This window comes from Heterocephalus glaber, unplaced genomic scaffold, assembly GCF_053883595.1.
Source record: "Heterocephalus glaber isolate CG9 unplaced genomic scaffold, H.glaber_assembly_v1.0 deba00001608, whole genome shotgun sequence".
Taxonomy (NCBI): Eukaryota; Metazoa; Chordata; class Mammalia; order Rodentia; family Bathyergidae; genus Heterocephalus; species Heterocephalus glaber.
This window is the reverse complement of record NW_028258379.1, coordinates 20,939,493-20,963,376: the sequence shown is the minus strand read 5'-3', so window position 1 is coordinate 20,963,376 and position 23,884 is coordinate 20,939,493. Positions and strand designations below refer to the sequence as shown.

General features: G+C 37.1%; 1 protein-coding gene and 1 non-coding gene across 2 annotated transcripts in view; both read left to right on the top strand.

Moving 5' to 3' along the window:
- Positions 1-3,117: 3,117 nt before the first annotated feature.
- The window catches only part of Gtf2a1 (general transcription factor IIA subunit 1), a 35,101-nt gene continuing 14,334 nt past the window's right edge, over positions 3,118-23,884 (top strand). Inside the window, exons 1-6 of the mRNA XM_004837104.3 lie at positions 3,118-3,583; positions 7,729-7,830; positions 16,557-16,761; positions 18,557-18,621; positions 22,725-22,800; positions 23,725-23,858. Coding sequence (XP_004837161.1) covers positions 3,554-3,583; positions 7,729-7,830; positions 16,557-16,761; positions 18,557-18,621; positions 22,725-22,800; positions 23,725-23,858 — 612 coding nt within the window. The 5' untranslated portion in view covers positions 3,118-3,553. The remainder of the gene's footprint in view (positions 3,584-7,728; positions 7,831-16,556; positions 16,762-18,556; positions 18,622-22,724; positions 22,801-23,724; positions 23,859-23,884) is intronic.
- LOC147822781 (small nucleolar RNA SNORA79) lies at positions 17,877-18,020 on the top strand. Its single transcript, XR_015445235.1, has one exon. It is a non-coding gene; the product is annotated as a small nucleolar RNA SNORA79 (small nucleolar RNA).

Below are 23,884 nucleotides of genomic sequence, written 5' to 3'. Positions count from 1 at the left end.
CAGAGTAGGCCCTAAACCAATATGACTTGTGTCTTTATAAAAAGGGAAATTTGGGTACAAGGACAGATAAGCTAGAAAGAAAATGATGCAAAGACACAAGGAGAATATCATGTAAAGATGGAGGTCGAGACTGGATGGATAGAAATATTGAAAGTAAGAAGGGAAAATGGAAACAAAGCTTACATATATGGGGGGTGGAGGGGTTGAAGGTAGGTCATGGGAATGGGAAAAAATAAGAATCAAGATACATCATGTACAAATTCTCAATGATGAATGTGATCATAAGGTATACCTAAATGTACCAATAAACTCAATAAAAATTTTTAAAAATCCTGAAAATGTCATATATTTTCATGCACTATTTAAATTATACTTATATCAAGTTACAGCAATATTTAAAGGTGATTTTGCTTCCTCACATTTGCCACATTTTTATCACAGTAGAATTGAATTCAAAATTACTTAAGGGAAAACATTTCTGCCAAACAAAAAAAAAATCTTACCGTTGAATAATTAATCAAATGAGAAAAACATCTAAGTATATATTTTAGTCTTCTTTTGTTCTGTGAATTTTTTTTTTTTTGGTACCAGGGAATCGAACTTGGGACCTTGTACTTTTGAGGCAGGCACCGGAACCACTGAGCTAAATCCCTGGCTACTTCATTTTTATTCTTAAAACGAACATGTTCACAATCCTGGATTTTCCCTTTGTAATTTAAAATAAATCTTTTTTTTGGTATGGAGTATCGAACTCGGGACCTTGTGCTTGCGAGGCAGGCAATGCAACCACTGAGCTAAATCCCCGGCCCTTAAAATAAATCTTGAAACTAAACCCATAGCACATTTGCAAAAGGTAATACAGATACAATTTTGTGATGTTTTGAGGGCTGCTTTTCAAAAAATGGCTTTAGACTGGATTAGAAGTAGATACTAACTAAGATACTTATTTACTCTGAAGGAAATCTAAACAAGGCCTTAAAAATAGTCTATAGGAGAGAAGCAAATGTACACTGTAAAATAGTGAATAATTGGAAATATTGGTGAATGTGTAATAAAACTGAGTTTAAAAAATAAAGTGGTGTAGCTTTCAAATACTCAGGATTACGATTTTGAAGCAAGATTAGAAAATACATCTTTCTGAAACTAAACAGGCTAACACACATATATTGTGACCGAAGGTACATTACAGACAGATGAAAAAAATCGGAAAACCAATAAGTTGCAATAGGACCCACGATGGAGCAGAGATGGGAAAAGACTTGGGTAAATACTAATGAAGTTATTGGGCTTTATATCAATTTAAAAGATACAAAGAGAAAAAAACTCTGCCTCCACGGAGTGTGCAGGTTTGAAGAAGTGCCCTTTTTAAAATACAGTAACTACAGTATTTCATAGATCAGACCCATCAGAACACATATCTCTTCAGTCCCTTTCTAGAAGATTAATTCTGTACAGACCAAATCTCATGGATTCTCTTCCGTGTACTGTCTGCAGTGGTTTTAACTGATGGCAGAACACATGACTTTTTCTTTTTTAAGACTGAGGATGCATAGTTCAGGCTGGCCTCGAACTCGTGGTAATCCCTTTGCCTCAGCCTAGTGAGTACAGGCGTGTGACATCATGCCTGGTTAAAACACAACTATTTAGTTAAGAATATTAAGTGACAAGGAAGAAAAATTAAGGGATTCCATATGCAAATTGTTGGTATTGTGGGAACGTGAAATCCTCTTAAAATAACATGCAGTGAGACTTACCAGGAACGGTACTATTGAGTTTAATTTTTCTGGCTAATTGCCACCTGCATATCAAATGTATTATAAATGTTGACCTAAAGATAATTTCATATACCAAGAACACTGATTTCCTGTGGCTTCTTTTAAGGCAGTTCTGCAAGGAACTGCCCTGTTAAGAGAATGGAGTTGATGTCTGACCTCCTAAAGTTAATGGATACTCTCTACATTCATTCACAACCCTATCTACCATTTCCAATTTTCTGAATACTAATAGCCTCTACTTTCTCTAACCTTTTCCGAGAGGTCCAGAAAGGCTGAACCTTTTTCTCTTGTGAGATGCCCTGGACAGTCCTCACATCTAGTTTTGCCGACATGCAACTCTGAAATTTCTTTTTCATTGAGTATAAACTTGCTCAGATGTCCATATTACATTTCCCCTGTCAAAACTCTTAGGAACAGGAAAATGAGGCACGCTTGAGTTGATTTCTAAACAAAGGAGTCTCTTCTCGGCGTGAAATGTTGATATAAAGGCAGGAGCAGGTCGAATTCTTATTGAATTGTACCCCAAGACACGAACAAATTGCTTTATATTTTGCAGGGAGAAGCCACGTGAGTTGGTGAATCAAAGACATGCACAGTATTTCAGATGTAGTTTGTCACTACACGCTGGCCATGTTAAGTTACAGTACTCCGGCAATTTTGTACAGGACAGTTATCCTGTTATGATACAACGGTTGTGCCTTTTCTAGGTGGTGGTGGGGATTTCAATCACGGCAAGAAATCATTTAAAGAGCTGGGGACAGTAGAGGCAGAGCCCCTGAAACACTTCAGCCCAATCACTTCGTAGCCAAGCTCTAGGTCAGAGGCCACGCAAGTCGAGAGATGACTCCGCATTTAAAACTGTCCCGAGACCGAACGCACCGGGGGACGGAAGCGCGGCACGTGACCAGCCCTCAGCGCGGCCATTCCTAGGGAGGCAGCCGCCACCGCCCCTTCCACTTTTCCTAGCTCTTCTAGCGCGGGACTCGGCGGAAACCTGTAATAGGAGGCGGTTCTAGTCTGGACTCGATTATCACTAGAATTCGCGCCTTTTCCAGCAATGCTTTCCACAAGTCGCTCGTCGCAAAGGGCTGCCAGAGACTTCCGCCTGGATGCCTACCACGTGATCACGCGAGACTTGGTGCGACGGCGGTCTGTCTCCACTACTGTCTTCCAGTCCCTGAGCTCCGCCCGCCCAGCACCCTCTACGGCGCGTGACGTCGAGGCTTTCAGCAGCCTCCGCCCTGGCGCGCCTGCGCACGTGGCTCTCGCGGTGTCTCCCGCTCAGCCCCACCCACAGCTGCCCCCGCCCTTTCCGCCCCTCCCTCCTCCTCCGCCCTGTCTCTCGGCGGCAGCGGCGGCGGCGGCTCGCGCAGCTTGTTGGCTCGCTATATAAAGGGGAGAAGCAGGCGGACCGGACGGCTGGAGCTGCAGCCGGTGGCGGCAGCGGCGGCGCGGGGAGCGGTGACCGGTGGTGGTTTCCCTCCTTGGCGCGGGGTGGGGAGCGGGCGACGCCCCCTGGACCCCTGAAGGGTCGTGTTTTTTTTTTTTTAGACGATTCCCGAGGTTTTTAGCTCCAGAGGAGGAGTGCCCCCTCCTCCTCTCTTTGCTCCTCCTCCCTACTCCTTCAGGATCGATTTTGTTTCAATTTTTTGCCCCAATCTTGCAGTGACTCGGGTCACCCTCCAGGTCTTTTGGTTCTTTTTTTTTAAATTTCTTTTTTTGGTTTTTCTCTTTATTTTCTCGGGGTTGCCCCCTTCTGGTTTGTGTTGTGTGTGGAAATGGCGAACTCGGCAAATACAAACACCGTGGTAAGGACGTGGTGCGGTGGCCGGCGGGGGCTTCGTGCAGGCGGCAGCAACGGCCGGACTGGGCGGGGGCGGGGACGGCGGCGACTCTCGGCCTCGACCCCGCCGTGCGCCGCTTCCCGCCTCGGGCGGACCGGGCCGGGCCGGGCCGGGGCCGGGGCCGGGCGGGCGGGCGCGGGGGGGGGGGGCCGGGGCTCGCGCGGCGGGCGGCGGGCGGCGGGTGGGCTGGCCGGCGCGCCATGGGGCTGGGGCCGGGGCCGCCGGGAGGGCGGGCGCGAAGATCCGCCGTCCCCGCAGGGCCCGGCCGCCGGCTCGACGAGCTCCCGGGCGGCCGCGCGGGACTCGGGACTACTTCGGGGGTCACCTGGGGTTTCTCCGGAGGTTGTGCTTTGGGACCCTTCACTGGGGCCATTTTAGGACTTTTTTTTTTAAAAAGGACGAAGGTTGAAAAGCACTTATCTCAGTTCCTTCCGAACGGCTAAAATGGCGAAGGGGAAGCAAAACCTTCATCGTATCTCGCACTAGCAAAAGCACCAAAACAAACAAAAACCTGCCGTGGTCCAAGTGCCCCGCTTTCGCCTTGAAATTTGTCTACTTCCCGCTTGCTCCTTTTTGGTTCCTTGAGATCACGTAGGGTTGCAAAAAGCAGTCACATAAATAACCTTTTCAGTCACCAACGCAATGCGATCACTAGTCCCCCCGACTCTTTATTTTTATTATGACAATAAAACACGTTTTTGCCCGGTCCCAAAGGCTGCAGCCAAGCCCGCGGCCGCCCGACACCGTACCGTTGGCGACTCGGGTCGATCCATCATGGCTGCGGCCGCTTACCCTGCTTTTCAGTCCCTCAGCCTTGTGGTCCTCCTCCCTTTGGCTGCCCTGTTTATATAGAGCCATTGCCGCTCTCTAATATAGACTCTGCCAGGATGGGAAGGTGCTTTTCAGGCCTACGTCACCGCCTCTCCATTTAAACACCAGATCCGGCTTTAAATAGTGAGAGCTGCTCAGAGCGGGGCTGGGAGTGCGTGCTCCCGAGGCGAGAGGCGGGCGTGTGTAGAGCGCAGTTTATTTCTGGGTCTTTTTCTTACCGCTGTAATTTTGCACCCGACGGGCGCTGCTTTCAGAGCCCCAAGTGTATGCTTGGCTGCAGTAGTAGCTAGGACGTGTCTTCTTTGTTAGTGGAAATGATTACCCGAATTGCTGTCTTTTTAAAATTTAAAATAATTTTAGATCAGATGGTCTGATCATTTTTCTTGGTTTGGAAAGGTGGTTGCATTGTCGGAAATTTAAAATGCTTTTCGACTTTAAATGTTAGCTGCAGAAGACAGGTTTGGTAGTATTTTGTTACTGAGCTACAGTATTCAGGAAATGTGTTAGAAGTATAGCTCATAATATTTCATTGTGTTTTCCAGTAATTACCTAGACGCAAAGCTTTTCACAGAAATAAATGACTAAAGTCTCCATATGTGCATAGAGAGTCTTACATCCGTGAAGGGGAATTGTGACTAATGAGAGTGAGGAGTCTTACAGCAAAATCCTTAAAAATTCTAAGTTTGTGTTGCACTGGATATTAACATGGTAGCTTGTATAAAACTGGTCCAATTTACTTCCCAACATTGCATCAGAGAACTGAAAATTTTGAGAGAAACCTAATTTATCACGTGATAATGTCACTCATGGCCCTCTCTAGTTTACCAGTTTTAAAGTTTGGAATATTTGTTTCTTAAACCCGAGGACAAACTGAAATTACTCTGTGTAATAAAATACAGTTAAAAGGCAAAAACTTTGGCTCAAGTAAAGCTCAGAATTTTAAATAATAATTTAGAAATTGAGTATTTCAGATAGTGCCTGCATACCCATGTGCTTTTAAAAACACTTTAAGAATTTCAAATTATGAGCAATTCTATTAAATTTTTCTTTTGGTGTATACTTTGTTAAGACAACACATTTCCCTTCTCCCTTCAACATTAATGCTTTTGAATTGGCTAAGTGATAAAGTTTTGGGTTTATTAAGGCATAAAAGTAAAATCTTAAAGTATGATTGATTCATTAAATCGGGAATACCAGAAGAAAGCAGAAGCTCTAAAGCAAAAGATTTTTAGGGTGGCTTCAGAAACATCAGAACATTTAGTTTGGGGGAGGAGTGTGAGTACAAGGCTTGATCCAAAAATACGGTAAACATTTTATTAAAAAAAATTATGGTGAAAGACACATTGCCATTGATCCTCAGAATACTCCCCCTGTCTTAACACATTTATGCCAGCGCTGTTGCCACTTTCTTAAGCAGTTCTGGAAGTCCTATTTCGTGCTTGGGTGTAGTTGTGCAGTTTTGGCTGCTTGGATGTCCTGAATGTATTAAAAACGTTTACCTTTCACGGCCATTTTCACTGTGGGGAAGACCCAGAAGTTCCATGGTTCCAAATCTAGTGCAGAAGGCGAATGAAGACACACCACCATAATGCCTTAAATGTTTTGAATTAATTCGGAACATTAAGGCAGCCATGAAAAGACACTCACAAAGGAGGATGTCCAGAACTGCTTCAGACAGTGGCAAGGATGGGATAAGTGTGTTTGAAAAGAGTGGGAATATTTTGAGGGGCATTAATAGCAACGTGTTCTTCATTGTAATAAATTTTTAAACACTTGTTTTTGCTCAGCCTCTGTATACTGTATATCATCAGTTCGAGATCTATCTTGCCAGTTTAAAATTACACTATTTTATAATGCCTTGAGTCATAAAGAGTAGAAAACACTTTAGGTATACTTTTATAATTCAGTAGTTAAGTCACTATAGGTAAGATAGCCATTGTCAGATACACTTTACCTATATAAGGAGGGACTATGGAGATGCATATTTCACTGATAAAGTCCACAGAGGCAGATTTGGCAAAATAAACCTGATCAGCAGGTGGAACAGATGAGTGAAAACCCAGATATTTAAAGTGTTTTGGTTGTAACAACAAAAAAAGAAATCATGAAAAGTTTTTAATGGTAAGGGTATACTGTCCTGACAAAATCATTGTATTTTTGGCTAGATGAGAACATATTTTCTTAAGAGATTTCCTTGTGATAACATTGTTACTGATAAAGATGGTAATGAAGTATTTATTTCTGTTTGAGATTTGCTTATGAGGGCAAACCTTTGGTTTTTTTGAATAGCCAGTAAATTTTACCTTAAGCAAGGTGTAAAACAGATAATGGCCAAGCATTAAAGAAAGTTAACATTAGTTCCTGATACTGGCTATGATCAATAGGGAGGCAACTACTGTGTGATCTGACATGCAAACTTCCCTTATGTAACTGGTTACAAATAGGATGTGGAGAGGGTGATTGTTCACTCTCCCCTTTTGGTTTGTTTTTCTTTTTAAAAAAATCCTTTTAAAGTGCTTTCACTTCTGGTCTCATTTTATTCTTCAGGTAATTCTTTAGAAGCCAGCCTCTCACTCCTTTACCCCAACTACACTACAAGCAATACCAACACAGTAATAATAAAATGAACGTACAGGGATGTTGATGATTTTGTTCCATTGTGTCACCTGGGCAGGAGTAAAAAGAGAGTAATCATGCTAAAGGGATCAGTGTTGCTTGTTCCTCTGGGACCTTGAGACCTGTAATTGTGGGTATAATAACAGTTTAATGGTATAGCTTGAAGGTACAGACTAGGTCACAAAAAGTAGAAGTGAGGTGATTTCTAAACTTGAATATTCAATAGCTTGCTGGTTATTACCAGGCAGAAGGTTATTGGAAATAAGTTTTGTCAGAGTCTAAGACTTAATAGCATGATTATTAGATAAAACAGGGATTAAACCAAGCATGGAACTATGGAGCTATTTTTAAACATCATATTAGGTTTTTGACTACAACATAGGAAATTATTAATGGAAATTGTATGGGCCTTGTATGCATAAGGACTTTCTGTTTATAAATTACATTAAGTCCATTTTAGCAAGGACAAATAATGTTTATTGGAATGGCCATATCTTTAAGGTTTTAAATTCTAAAATACAGTTACAATGGCCATATCTTTTTAAAGCTTTACATTCCAAAATAAAGTTTAGATCCTTGGCAAAATAACTATTTTATTTGTTTGAATTTGTGAAAACTTGTTAAAAAACAATCTTTTTTAAGACTCTCTTTTTCTTTTAAAGCCTAAATTGTATAGGTCTGTGATTGAAGATGTTATTAATGATGTGAGAGACATCTTTCTGGATGATGGAGTGGATGAACAAGTCTTGATGGAACTAAAAACCGTGAGTTTGTCTCTCTTTTTTTTTTTTCCATAGTCCCTCACCGTTCTCTTTACCCAAAAATGAATTTTTAATTTTTCCATAGGATGAATGTTTGACTTGAAGGAGGTAGTATAGTTACGGGAAGGGTATTAGTTTTAAATCCCAATTCCACCATTCATTCTTCCCCTGGCATTAAGCAAGCTACTTTTTTGCTTTTTTTTTTTTTATATTTCGTTTTTGAGAGGCATAAGCAGATTTAGAATCAAAGAATATATACTTGGAAGAGAGTGCAGGTACTCAGGGTAAGACTGCCAAGCTACTTTAGTATTTCATTTTCCTTACAGAGTTGAGGATTAAATGTAATAGCTATATAAAATGCTTAGCACAGTGTTTAAGATGAGCATTAGCTATGACTATTGGGCAACTAATTCTACATTTTATGGTTTTATTACTTGACATGTATGTGACAGGTTTTTAGTTTTTATGGTCCTACTATATTTGTATCATCAAATTTAAGTTCTAAGAACTGAGTAAGTGTTGGCAAAAGAATTTTAGGTTCTTGAGTCAGATCCTTGGTCAGTGGGCTAAAGTTAGGTTTATAATATATTCTGTGTTGGGAGCTGGTTAGATTTCTTAAAATTAGATTTGTGTTTTCCTAGTGTTGTTATGACTCAGTGAAATGGGGAAAGTTTTTGCCCTGTTGGTTAAAATACAGATTTTCAAAGTACAGTATGTCTTTGGATTCCTGGGTTTTCTTCAGAGATTGACTGAAGTTCCAATCTGAAAAATTGTAGTTTGTCGCTCTTTCATATAAAAACTGTATTCTGTGAGAAAAGCAACTAGCTCACAACTCAAACACAGAAGTGCTTTTCCTTGAGTTAATGGTTCATAGGCAATACAGTTTCACTTTATGCATATTTCTCCCAAAGAACTGAATATTAAAAGAACGTGTATTCAGTGACGATGTTAGGAAATTTGGTTGCTTGGTATTCCTTAATGAGATGTATTGATATTTGAAAGATTTGCATAATTCATTTAGATGATCGCTGCACAATGTTGAAAATCCAAAGTACAAGACAAATTAACTTATTTTATCTAACTATGAACAGTTCATTGGTATATGGTTTCAGATTTTTACATTGCAAAATTTGTAAGAACCCATCATTAAACTTAAAATACTTTTTCTTTTCCCAACTACCTGTTAGAGACCAAATTTATTTCATGTACTTCATGAAATGCAGAGGCTGGCATGAGTCACTTCACACTTTTATTTGGAAAATATGGTTGCTATATTTTTAGGAAAAAAATCTTACGTTAACATGTAATGGATACATTTTATTTTAATTAGTAAATGTTTTAAAAATATTTCTTATAATCTCTTACTATAACTATAAATAGTATTCACAAACACAAAAGTGGTCTTAGGGTCCTCAGTAATTTTTGAAAGAGATAAAGGGTCCTGACATCAAAAAGTTTTAATACTGCTGGTTTAGAAATGGGTATTGAGTTCCTTTAGAGCTGTGTACAAATAAATAACCAATAAGTAAATGCTAAGGAACATTTGTTATGGTCTTATTTACCCATTCAACAAAGTTGTGGAGGCTGCAACTTAGCAACTCATTATTTTAAATAAAACAAATCTCTTATTTGTCATGGTGAGATATATATATATATATATATATGTATGCCTTAGTGTGTTTACCCATCTGTGAGTAACTTCTCTAGAGTGTCCAATACAAATCTGACTGTGTGAGGAAGGAAAAAATGGAAGTTTAAGATGAGGAAATATATTTACCCTGAGAGAAATGTAAGGGCTATTAACAGTGAAAAGTAGGTGTCTAAAAATGCAAGTGTAAGAATGCCAGTTATGAGACATGAAGACATGAATTGGAAGAACACTGTATACTGCTCAAACAGCATGAAGTACTTCAGGGATATGACTAATAAGAGAATAAGCTTATTTTGATTCTTTAGTATTACTGGGGTAAATGTTTTACAATTTATGTACACTTCTAGAGGTTGTGCTTTCAATTTTGGAACCTTAACATTTATAGGTACAGAAAAATCAGTCATAAAGATTTTCAAGTAATTTACCTTAGGCCAGAGTAGTGATCAGTCTAGGTTGTTATCTACTCTTGCTTTGCATAGTGAAAATCTGGAGAATTGATTTTTCCTATTGGTCTCTAGTAATAAATTACAAAGAAAATAAATTATCTTTGAAATCAAATTACTTGAGTTACATTTTCATTACATTTGACTTTTTTACATATACATGGATGTTTTCTAGGTCATGAAGTGATACTTAATTTTTAGTTTTTAATGACAAAAAGTGCAACTTACTCAAATTTGAATCCCCAGCCTTCACTACAATGCCTGTATTATGTAGTTGACATCCAGTAAGTCTTTAGCTGCACTGGTTAGTAACAAATGCAGCTCTAGAATCTAACTGAACAAAATTGTCTAATATTCTTATTGTTATTAAATGAGATGTACTCTTCTGGGTTGCAATAGAAGTTAAAAATAAAACTAATATGTGTTTGTTATTTTAATTCACTACACTAAATTTTTTCAGGATCTCATTAGAATTTCCAGAATGTGCCCTAAATTTAACAGCATCATCCAAAAGAACTTTTTTTTTTTTTTTGGTGGTTTTTTGAGACAGGGTCTCACAGTGTAGTCCAGGCTGGCCTTGAATTCACTGTGTAGCCCAGGTTGGCCTCAAACTCATGATGATCTTCCTGCCTCAGCCTCCTGAGGGCTGAGATTACAGGTATGCATCACTGCATCCAGGTCCAAAGAACTTTCTGCAGTAATGGAAATGTTCTGTGTCTGTATTCTCCATTATGATAGTCACTAGTCACATGTAGTTATTAAGCACTTACAATATGATTAGAGGAACTGAGGGATTTCATTTTTATTATAGTTAACTTAAAGTTAAATGACCACATGTGCCTGGTGGCTGCCATATTAGACCATGGAGGTTTGAACATTGCTTTATATTAATTTTATATTTTATGACTCATAAATAAAGACTGCCATGTAGTTTTAGCCCCTTCTCCTTTCACAGAGGCATTTCACAAACTTACAAAAACTTGCATAAAGCGATAAAGGCTGTAGTGTGAATCAGATTGCTGATGGGAATGCATGTAATTTTAAGGGTTTACTAGAAAAAATGATAGTTAAAAATATTTAGCCATTTCTTGAACTGCTGTGGGTCAACTTTAATGTGTGACCTATGGGAGATAGATAAGATGTATTAAAGGAAGCTCTGTTAGTAAATCCCTATTTGAGTATAGAGTGTGTTTTGGATTGGTGAGCAAATGGGGACGAGTCTAAAATTCTCTTCAAAGTGAGTATTTAATTCCTGATTTCCAGACACTCTGATCTATCATATTGAAATAGCAAGTACCACTTGAGATACAAAAACATAGCCTTTCTTTCTGATAAAACAGAATGAGAAGAGTTTCCTCAGTTGGAAGTAAATGTGAAATTGTTTTATCTGTCCCTAGTTCAGGTTTCTCTGCACTGGCACTATTGACATTTTGGATTGGTTAATTATATTGCAAAGGCTGTCCTATTCAGGTTTTTGTTTTTGTTTTGTTGTTATTTTTTTTGTTTTTTTGAAACAGGGTCTCACTTTGTAGTTCAGGCTGGCCTTGAACTTACTGTGTAGCCCAGGCTGTCCTCGAACTTGTTCAGACCTTCTGCCTTAGCCTCCTAAGTGCTGGGATTATAGGTGTGTGCCACCCTGCCTGGCTTGTCCTATTCATTTGAATACGTTAGCAGCATAACTAGCTTCTACCCACTAGATGCCAGTAGTACCCTTCAATTGTGACCAAAATGTCTCTAAACATAACCACACCTCTCTAGGGGCAAGGTGCAAAATCACCCCCAATCTAGAACCACCCCCAATTTATTATTCTAAATGTAGTCTAGTCATAGGTGGATATTTGATATGCTCTTAAGTATATTAGTACTAAATTGAGTACTTTATTTTTTACTTTCTTTGCTCTAGGGAAACCTTATGTTTCCTTAACATTTCTTGGAAGCCCAGAAATGGAATTACTCATATGTTTTATTCAGGAACTAGATGGTTTATGAAAATAGGGGACTCCTTCAGAATTTCTATCCTAGCATATTTCCAGGAAGCAGTAGGTCCATCACATTTCATACATCAGAAAGTAGCTTCACACATTGTGCTTTGACAAGGACACTTAGTAAGTGTGAACCTAGGTCTTTCATCGTCTATGACAAACAGTGCTTAATAGTAAAAAGGAAGCTACCAGATGGTCAGAGACTAGCAGGATTAGTTCAGAGATTAGAAGATTGGATTAAAGCTGAAATTACAGTGAGGCAAGCTAGGTACAGAGTGCAAAATTCAGCCCTAAGATGAGTCAGATTGCCTAGGTTATATCCTAGTTCTGCTTGCTTCTAATTGGTGATCTTGGATAAGTTACTTCTTACTCAGGTTCTTTTTCTATAAAAAGGAAATGATGGCATCTATTTTATAGGGTTATTTTGTGAAAAAGTCTGTGCATGTAAAATACTCAGTGCACGGAACTCAATAAATTTTAGTTACCGAAACGTCTATTTAACGTTTATACAAATGTATATCTTAATCATTTGGGGGAACAGAATATGAATTTTCTTTGTCAATTTTAGATACCTAGGCAAAGATTACAAAAGTAGGGCTGCCAGAAATAATAGCTACTTGGAAAAAAGAGTACTGTAGAACTGAGAAGGAAAGGATTCTTCATATTTTCTAAGCGAAACATATAAAAAGCAATTCTGTATTCCTAGTTGTCTTCCGTAGTATTATGCTATAGTGATTACTGTTGCCAAAACGGTCTTATATTTTTTAACAACCAATAATTAAAACATACTTTTTTTGTTTTTTCCGCTCAGTACTGCAGATTGAACCCAAGGCCTTTGCAGGAGCTGCTTCCCCAGCCCTTTGTTTTTATTTTGAGCTAGGGCCTTGCTAAGTTGCCTAGGCTGTCCTCAAACTTAACAATCCTCCTGCCTCAGCCTCCCAGAGTGCAGGGATTACTTGCTAATTGTAGACATTTTATTTATCAAAACATTCTATACTTTAGCTGTGCCTGGTGGCACATACCTGTTCAAGCCTAGCCTGGGCAATTTAGCAACTTAGTGAGAGTGTCTCAAAATTTTAAAAAGGTGGGTGCTCTGGGGATGTAGCTCAATACAGTTCAGCCCCCAGTACCACCAAAATAAAAAAGGTATAAAATGAAATTGAAGACACTGAACATACAATTAATTCAAATTTTACATTGATTACTAAGCTCAGTACTTAGTACTAACATGATACTATTTGTGTATTTTTCATGCTATCTAGAATAGTGTTACTGTTCTTGGTAAATACCAGTTCTCCTGCAGAGCTTTTGGAAATGTTAGGCTGTGTTCATATGTTATGGTGACTAGTGGACACCTTTGGCGGTTAGTAGGCAGAAACCAGGAATGTTGCCTTTCCTGTGGGACTGTCCTATAAGATAAAGACTTGCCCTGCCTAAAGTGTTGTTAGCATCTTTACAGAGAAACACTATTCTAGGACAGTTTGTTTTTCTATTTTTTTCTTTGAATCTAGTACTAGATGGCTGGTAAATTTTTAGTCACTTATTAGATCCTAAGTAAGACAGTCTGCCCTGAAGATGTTCATTCTTTAATAAAGTAGACTCAGTTTGGTCAGTGCAAAAGTAGAACTGTTTCTTAATATACTTGAGTAATAAGGGACTGGTTTTCTTTGAACCTGTATGTCTTTAGTCTTTAGCTTGTTTGGATCTTTGAGAGTAAACTACTGATCACTAGGAATGTAGTTTAAGGTTAGGTATGTTGTATTCTGGGAAATGTGCCATCCTAAGGAAATTGGTATTTAGAATGGGAGAGAATACCAGGGTGCTAGTTAAATGCACATTTTGAGGTTTCTGCTCCAGAATGTCTGGCTTCATAGAGATAATAGAATGGGACTCAAGAACCTGCTTTTGTAAATAAGTACAATAGTCTTCCTCTATGCACAGTTTTACTTTTTTGAGGTTTTAGTTACATGTGGTCACTATGGTTCAAAAATATTAAATGGAAAATTCCAGAAATAAACAGTTCACAAATTTTATATTGTGCATCATTTGAGTACCACGAGTAAATCTCTCTCCAACCAGCCCTGTACTCCTCCGGATATGAGTCATAAAAATCATGGTTTAAAAACATCTTATTAAAACATTAATTAATATGGTTTTTTTTTTAACCTTCCGTTTTTTGACTGAAGCAGAGATTTTATTTTCTTTTGGAAGAAGAAGAGAGATACAGAAGGTTTGGATGATACAGTGAGAACTTTACCATATGTAATACATTAATGTGTTTTCTTTGTCATGCAAATGGCTACTTTGATAATACGTTGTGCTAGGAGCCCTCTTCATACAAATGAACCAGACAAATTTGAACTCTTAGAAAATAGTGCTTTGTTACTACAGGAGGAAACTAGCTATTTTTAGTTCAGAGTTTGTAGAGGCCTAGATTTATTAGTGGAAAGTACGATTAGAAGTAATTTTATTCAGTTTTTCCTCCTTTTAGGTGAGGAAAATGCCTAAGAAAGATAGGTGATTTTGGACTCATTAGTAGCCAAAGATTTAACTGATTTGCTGTGGTGTAATGATCTGTTACACAATTAAAACCTTCACTATCAATAATATTAGTTGACTTTTATTGACCACTGACTTTAGACTCTGATAGTGTTTTTACGTGGATATATTACTGAATTTTCACAACCATCATGAAAAAATATGGTTACTATTTCTGGAAGAATAGATTTCAGGAAAAAAAAAAGAATAGAATAGATTTCAGGCAAGATTATATACAGGCATTCCTCATTTAATGACAGAGTTAGCTGCTGCCACCAGGTCATTAAATGAATTGGTCACCAAATGAGGAATTGTATATATTATGTACATTACAATATTCAGAACAAAGAAATGGTCAAAGAAAACTTCAACTTGATGACTTTGCTTTTATTTGCATAACTCTTACATGCAGTACTATATAGTACAGTACAATCAGCAAAAGTTATAGTACTTTATAAACAAGGTGTACCATACCGAAAAAAGACATTGAAGCTCTATCAACAAAATGTACAGAACTGTACCCCCCCCCCCCAAAAAAAATTAACAGGTTGTTGAGTCCAAGCAGCAGGCTGTAAGTCCGAGCAGTCGTTAAGCAAGGAATAGCTGTACTGGACCTTTTAGGGGGATGGTTGCACTGGGAAAATTGTTTACTATTAAGCTGTTAGAGATGTGCATAAATCTAGAATGTTTAGAATGGGAAAGGGTCAGGAGATTAATAAAAAGTCCGTGTGTATGGCAAGGGAAACTTAAAGGATCTCATAGAAGCCTCAGATGAGTGAGGCAGTATTCCAAGAGCAAACTGTGGAGGAGAACAAGTATGTGTAGATGTTGCATGCAAAGTGACCAAATTGTTTCACTTTTATTTTCAAGGACTGCTTTGTGACTTTATTGGGTGATTTCTTACAGAGTGGAGGTTTTAGATTGAACACTAAACCTAAGTGTTAGGGGGAAGGATGAAAGAGTTGCAGATACTTTCTTTTTCTCCTTTTTTGTCCTCCACTGATTTCTTATCTGTCCTACAGTGAAATGAGAAAATACAAGCTGAGTATCTCTTATCTGAAATACTTATTTTGGATTTTGGGAAATTTTCAGATTTTGGCATATTTGTGTGTTCATAATAAAATTAATTTGTTTTATATATATCTTGTACACTTAGCTTCTAGGTAATTTTATACAATGTTTTCAGTAATTTTGTGCATGAAGCAAAATTTCATGTTGTAGAATTTTCCAATTGTGATATAATGTCAGTCCCCCAAAAGTTACAGATTTTGGAACATTTAATGTTTTGAATTTTTGGATGTGGAATGCTCAGCATATAGGAGTTGCTAAACCAAAACCAAAACAAACGATTGTTAGTCTTTGTCCTAGTGGGGAAAAAAGGAAGGAAATTTCAAGAATGTTGGGAAAACCTGTAAGAGCATCAGGCTATTTTTTTTTCTTTACAGAGGATTAAACAGATGGGAAGTTGGGGCTCTTCTGACTTGGGGATTGCCGCTATGTTTCTAATTCTTCCAATTTAAGAGATGATTTTGTGTTTTTTATCTGTTATTTAAAAGAGGCAGAAAATTTTGCATTAAGGAAAGTATTGCATAAGTCAGTAATAGTTTTGATATTTTTGATTACTAAAAAATTTCTTGTATAAAACTGTTTAGCAGTATCTGCCAGTTAAAGAATTATTGTGGAAAGTTTGTTGAAGTTACAAAAAAACTAAAAATTCTTTAGTATGCTAAAATGCAGATGAGGTTTGATTCTTTAAAGATTTTTTTTCATTGTTGTTTATACTTGCATAAGAATTAATGATTGATTATATATTTTGTGGTTGTATACGTTTTTTAAATGGAAAAATTTAGTGAGGTGTTGGGCTCATGTCTATAACCCCAGCCTTCTGGGAGACTGAGTTAGGGGATCACAAGTTGCCCAAGCCTGGGCAATTTAGTGAGATCCTGTCTTAAAAGGTTGGGGATGCAGCCCATTGCAAAAGCCCTAGGTTCAGTCCTCAGTTCCACCCAGGAAGTGGAGGTAGGTAAGAGCAGCTAATAAAAATATATTTTGTCCAAATGTCCAGAGGTACTTACTCCTGTTTCACTTGGAAATCTTTAATGTTCTTTGCCTTAGCTATGGGAGAGTAAACTGATGCAGTCTAGGGCAGTAGATGGATTTCATTCAGAAGAACAGCAGCTTTTATTGCAAGTTCAGCAACAGCATCAACCCCAGCAGCAGCAACACCACCACCACCACCACCATCAGCAAGCTCAACCTCAGCAGACGGTACCTCAACAAGCACAGACCCAGCAGGTCCTTATTCCTGCATCACAGCAAGGTGAGACTGAATTTGTTTCCCTATTACAGCCCGAATAGTTAGAATTGGTTTTTTTCCAAAGAAGAAATACTCTGGGTTTCTTGAATCTTCTTTTTAAGAGGTGCTTGGTAAAAAAAGATTACATTTTCTTTCCAAGAAGGCTAATACAGTAATATCTTGGTTCAGAAATTGTTTTCTGTTTGCAAACAATTTGGTTCTCAAGCAAAAGTGTTTGACAGAATTTTGCTTCCTTTCACAAACTCCACATCAGGTGACAAACACAACCATGGCTATCCTCCCCACACAAATACAAACATATCCATCTTCCCAAAAATCATAAAACACATTAAGTTTGTGAACTGAGGTACTACTGTACAGTGATGTATTTCCTAAAAGAAGTCAGCTCTATAGAAGTTATTTACTAAGCGCTTCATTATTTTATTTGATAGAATAGTTATATCCTATCTTTATAATGCGTGTTCCTTCAAAGGCATGTTTGAGTTTAGTTTTTATCCATGTAAACACTAGATGAGTTTTGTAACTTTACTTTGACAATCTGACATTCATTCCCATAACCATTTGTATAAGTCTAAGTAGACAGAATTAGATTTCTTTAAAGCGATGAGTGGATATGGTACATAACATAATTTATATTAGTTGGCTTAAAAGTAAGAAAAAGACACATATTTATAGAGTATGTCCATAGTACTTTGCAATGTGCAAGTTATTTTATACTCTTTCATTATTACCTTATGTGGGTTTTGAGCTTTTAGTACTGTTTCACAGCTGAGGAAAATCTTGCCCTGGAAAGGCTAAGAAGCTTGATCCCATTGCATGTAGCAAGTATTTTTCCCTGCTGACAAACATCAACTCAGTTACAAAATTTCCTGAGCATTCTAATTTAGTGAATCTCAGTTGTTATTGGAGAGGAATTACTGTAAATGAAAATTTTAAGGTAACCGTTTACTACCCATTTGTCTCATCTGAGAATATATGTAAGACAAAAAGTTGATGATGACATACAGTAGTACAAAGTTCTGTTTGGGTTATTTTACTGTGTAATTATTTTACTATTTATATCAGTGCCTTATTTTAAATCTGAACCTTATATCAAATTATTGTATCTTTTTCATCTTTGATGACTGTTCCTCCTGTTGCTTTGAGACCTGGCACTAGGATTTTAGGTCATCATAAATTGAAATTTGATTTTCTTCACTCAGAGAATATTAAGATAATGGGATTATCTGTCTGTTCTCTGAAATTTGCGGAATCAAACAACTTCATTTACACTTAAGTGGCATTGCCATTATTTCTGATTTGTATTTTTAAACAATTGATGAAAGAAACATGATTGTTATAGTTGTCAGGTTGGAAAAAAAGGCCTGTAAATTAAAAATAGTTTTAACTTTTTGAGCTTGCTCTTAATAAATTAGCTCATTCTAACAGTGGTACATAGGTAAAACAGTTAACACTGAGTAAAGCAAGATTAATTACATTTGCAAATTCTGAATGCACAGAAATTTTTTTTTTTTCCGTACTGGGGATCGAACTCAGGAAGAAATGTATCTCTTTAGATGTTGAGTATCTCACTATTTTCCTGTTTCTAAATTCCCTTGTATCCTTGAGTTGTAATTTAAATTTTTTTATTAGTTTTTTAGTATAGAGTGGACATAACACAACTGTTATTTTCCATAGAAAAGTGTTCTAATGCAGAAAGTGTGAAAAACATGAAATTCAACATATGTGTCATTCCTGTGATTATGAAATAGCTGCATGTGTCTTTGTTTGCATGTGTGTGTGTTTTTTTTTCTTGTAGCCACAGCACCACAAGTTATTGTTCCTGATTCTAAGCTGATACAACATATGAATGCCTCAAACATGGTAAGACATAGGACTAACTCTTAGATTGGCTTAACGTATTCTAATCCAAATTGTGGTTCTGCCTAGGTATGTTGTATAATAACAATTTAAGATTATTGAACACTTGAACAAAATAGCAGCTCCCCCATAAATTTCCTAAAATTGCACTTAGCAGCAGTTGTAAAGTTTAACTTGGTGCTTAGACATTAAGATTCACTAAATTATGCAATTTTTTGGTAGAAAATACCAAAAGGATAGTGCTTTGTGATAGGTGCTTTGTCTGCTGTTTTTGGAAATTAACTGTAGGAGACCAGGCTTACCTATTATGTCACAGTTCCTCCCATACATTATCAGCCTCACAAATCCATACCTTGGCAGAATTGTGAATTTCTGCATGATAGTAGAAATTGCAATTTTTAACTTCACAAATATTGAGGGTCTCTATTTGTATTTCAGCTCTTTGGTATGAAAATTGCAGAATTCCATGATGCATAAGGATTTTTATTCAGAAAAATTCCATTTTAATTCTAAGTTCTCAAATCTTTTTTTAACCTTCACCCTTTAAAAAAAAGTTCTCATTATGATTAAGGACTTGTTTCGGGGATAATGGAAATTAAAATGGAAGCAACAGCACAAATTTACAGGCAAAAGATTTAATTGAGAAAGAAAACAGGGAAAAGACTTCACCTTGAGTAGAATAGTTAAAGGGAACCCAGGTCTGCCTGAGAAGATCAGACTGGCCCACTAACAGGAAAATGGGACTAGCTTTTATGGCTTTGCTGGGGTGGGCTAGGGGCTCGTAACTTTCAGTTGGGCCATCTGTATGGCCTCATGTTTTAGGAGGTTTCCTCAGCAGCTATTAATACCCTGGGTTTCCCCAGTGTTACAGTGCACTTGGTCCTTAGACTGTACCAGCAAGACATGAGACACAATGGGACCCACAGGGATCTCTGTATGCCACCCAGAGCTGTGGTGGAATCCTGCTTTGAACCTGTGGGATCGAACTTCTCAGGGGACTCTAAGGACTGAGTTTTGGGGTAAGGGAATTTGAGAAGGACAAATTCCATACATTGTTAGCAAAGGAGGATGGGGAAAGAGATATCTTCACCTTTAGTAGGTAACAGGTCACGGATTAAGGCCTAAGAATCACTATCGTGTCCCCTCATAAGTCCATATTAGAGTTCATGTTATTAAGGTAAGACTTTCCTGTAGAAAAACTAGAATTATTTCAAACCAGATTTTGGTATTATCACCTGGAATAGTCCTTCCTAATATTGAAGAGTTTTAAATGTGTTGTGGGAGAGAAATATGAATTAATACTACATTTAAATTTAAGAGACTTAGACAAAATAGTGGTCCATTTCTTACTAGTTAGGTCTCAGATTCTAAAGGGCGTGTGTATTTAAACAAATCATAAATCAGAAAATAGCATTTATGTGTATTTTAGCATTTTACTAGCATTTATATATTTTTAGTCAGTGCTTCCACCATGAATTTTACATGTTCTAAAAATTAATCAGTAAAGGCACTTTATCAAGAAAAGTGTTTGGGCTTTTGTTGGTTTACATTATTATTATTGCTAATTCATAGATATTCAGTGAGAATACTTCTGACTTTTCTAATGGCTTTGTTAAAAATATATATTGAAAAATTAAGTAATTTCATAAAAATGTAAAGATAGTGGTAGTACAACAGCATTTGGCAGAAGGCTGTTTGAGGGAGTTGGAGCAAACCGCTTGCCAGGTTTTTGTTTTGAAATGATCAAATGCATTATGTTTGAGCTGTTTCATGAAATACAAGAAGAAAATTTCAGTAGTCATTAAGAGTTGTGTATTGTCTATCACCCAACAAATATTTATTAGTCACTTGGAATGTGTAGAAAGTGTATGAGTAGTTATGCATACTATATAGAAACTACTATGTCAGTTTATTGTTGGGGGTAGATATGTTATCTCTAAAGTATGAATTAAAGGTATTTAATATTTGTAAATAATATTTTTCACTGGTAAGTGGTTGTTTAGTATGTCAAACATATTAAATGTAGATTACCTTTTTTTTCTTTTGCCTATGTCGATTTATTTTAAATTGGGTGGTTGGGTATCCAACTTACACATGGATGAACCTGTTGGAATTTCAGAGTCAAGATACAGAAATTACGTAAGCCTATCAAGTGGCGGCAACAAAACTGTTTTCTTTAGTTGTTTTAAGATAGGGTCTTGCTATGTAATCCAGGCTGGTCTTGAACTCAATATATAGTTCAGGCTGACCTCAAACTTACGGCAGTCCTCCAGCCTCAGCCTCCTGAGTGCTGTGATTATAGGCGTGCACCACCATGCCCCAGCCATATCTGTTTTCTTGAAAGCTGTACTTAAGAGCTCAAATTAGGTAATAGTTGTATCATTAACCCAATTTAGTATAGTTTCCCAATTTTGTTGACTTCTCTGGCATTAGTATCTCCCAATGTATGTATATTTATTTGTCAAACTTATCCAAATATGAATGCTTCTAAAAATGTACAGGTTAAATTGAATGAATGTATGGAGCTTTGTTACCTTAGTAAGATTGAAGAGGGAGGGGAAAAGACACAATAGTGAGATAAATGAATGTACTTAAAATACAGAATAAAGAAATAGATAACGTAATTCTTTTGAGGGGGAGCAAGAGGAAAAGTGAACTATCCAGAAATAGTAAGTCAAGAATTTATTTTTTGGATTTAAAGAACTTTAGAATACAGTCCCAATACTCTGTATGTGTGTATAATTTATGTGCACAATTATTGTATAATGATTCCATTTTAAGATACAGAAATTTAAAATTGATGGCTTTTCTTGATACTTTAAGGCTTTAAATTAATTATTATTAGTATATATTAAGCATCCTTAATTTGAAAATATGAAATTGGGCACACACCTGTAATCCCAGCACTCTGGGAGGTTGGTTAGGAGAATCGGAAGTTCAAGCCTAGTTTGGTGGTAGAGCTCATTGTGGGTGACATAGGTTCAATCCCTAGTACCACGGGGCAAAAAACAGACAAGAAATTATGAAATCTAAAGTGTTCCAAAATTGGAAAGTTGGAGCACTGACATGATGCAAACAGAAAGTTCTATACCTGACCGTATATAAGAGTTGCAGCTAAAACTTGAGACTTACTGAGAATGTATAAAATTACCCCCAAGCTATATGAATAAAGATGTATATGAAACATAAGTTACCTTCATGTTTTGACTTGGATCCTGTTCCCGAGATTATGTATATGAAGGTAAAAATTCAAAATGCAGAACACTGCTGGTTCTAAGCATTTTCAGTAAGGGATGCTCAATATGTATATATTTCACCTAGAATATGGTACCAATATGTTCCTTTTTTTCTCTTTTTGGATAATATAGCATCTTAGAAGGATAGGACAGCTATACTCTTCAGATATATTATTTTCTGTGTATCTTTTGATTCTAGTAGAAATTTTAAAAACTAAGAAATGAAAATAAAATACTTAAAATTTTGCCTCAAGTGTATTAACTGAAGACAAATTGAATTTAAGGAAGCAAAGAATGGACAAAGAAGCAGTAATGCCAATAACGATTTGTCTGTCCTTAATGTGGGTATTTCTAAAAATATACAGGTTAGATTGAGTGTATAAAGGCCTTAAAGAAAATTGAAAGGGGAGGTAAGAAAAATCTGCCCATGAGATTGCTTAGAGTATGTTTCTTAGGAAAAAAATGCAAACAAACCAAATAATTACATTGGTTCTTAAAATACAGTAATTAGGTTATTTAGGCTAGATCTTTTTTTGTTTGTTTGGGTTTTTTTGAGACAAGGTCTCACTAAGTAGTTTGAGCTGGTCTTGAACTCACTATGTAGCTCAGACTAGCCTTGAACTCACAGTAATCTTCCTGCCTCAGCCTCCTGAGTGTTGCGATTACAGGCGTGTGTCACCATGCCTGGGTTCGGCAAGATGGTCTAATACTATTTAATAACATAGAATTTAGACTTACTGTTAGAACTTTTCATTTTGATACGTACTAAACAAAAAATTGAATACACCAATTAAAATATGTTAGATAAACTGAGATACTTTCATGTGCATGTGTGATTTTTATATTTTTTCTTTGTTTTTATATTTTCAGAGTGCCGCTGCTACAGCTGCTACCTTGGCCCTCCCTGCAGGTGTGACTCCTGTTCAACAGATTTTAACAAATTCAGGTACATAGGAATAATGAATGAAACCATTTCAGAGAACAGCATCTAACCGCCTGTGTTTTTTGTTTCTTTTACCATTTGGTTTAGCTTATTAAAATAACATTGAGAGCTGTAGTACATCCAACAGTAATCATTATTGAGAAGATGAAAATTGCTCTCCAGAAGTACTCTGTAATCTTGATTTTATGGTTTTTGTTATTTGGTTAATTTCTAAATTCATGAAGAACAAATTAGAGACTGTCTTGCTACATATTTTATTAACCTATAATTTATTCACTAGCTAATTTAAGATTCTGGGTCATCTAAAGCAACCCATTTGTGGAATATTTGGTTCTGTGTGTATAAGCTGGTCATACAATTAATATTATGTGGCTGTGATGATTAGTTCAGCAAACTGCTGTTGCTTTTTGCAGTTTTGAAGCAAAGTACCATGAAGCTTTAGTTTAATGAACTATTATGTTTTCAAACTCTCCATAATCTGTTTTGGGGCTTTTTGTTTTGTTTTTGTTTTTGTTTCTAGCTTTTTTGAGACAGTGCCTCGCTATGTAGTTCTGGCTGGCCTTTAACTCAGTATGTAGTCCAGGCTGGCCTCGAACTCCTGGCAATCCTTCTGCCTCAGCCTCTGGAGGGCTGGGATTACAGGCACACATGCGCCCCTACGTGCGGCGCATAATCTGTTGTTAACCCCCAGTTGAAAACAGTTGAATGAGAGTAATACTTACGGAAAAATAAAACATAAAGTATTTGAACATGCAGCGAGGATAGGGAAGATAATGATTATAGTTACATGTATAAGTGATATCCCTCAATAAGATTGTTAGACATCCACCTTGATAATTTCTAAGTTGTGTGGTGGTTTGACATTCCATATTATTTTGGGATGGTCACTGCTAAAATGGTAACTTGGAATACATTTTCTTGCTTTAGGCCAGCTTCTTCAGGTGGTCAGAGCAGCCAATGGTGCCCAGTATATCTTTCAGCCTCAGCAGTCAGTGGTTCTACAACAACAGGTTATACCACAAATGCAGCCTGGGGGTGTACAAGCTCCTGTCATACAACAGGTAAAATAATTTTAGTTATGAACCCC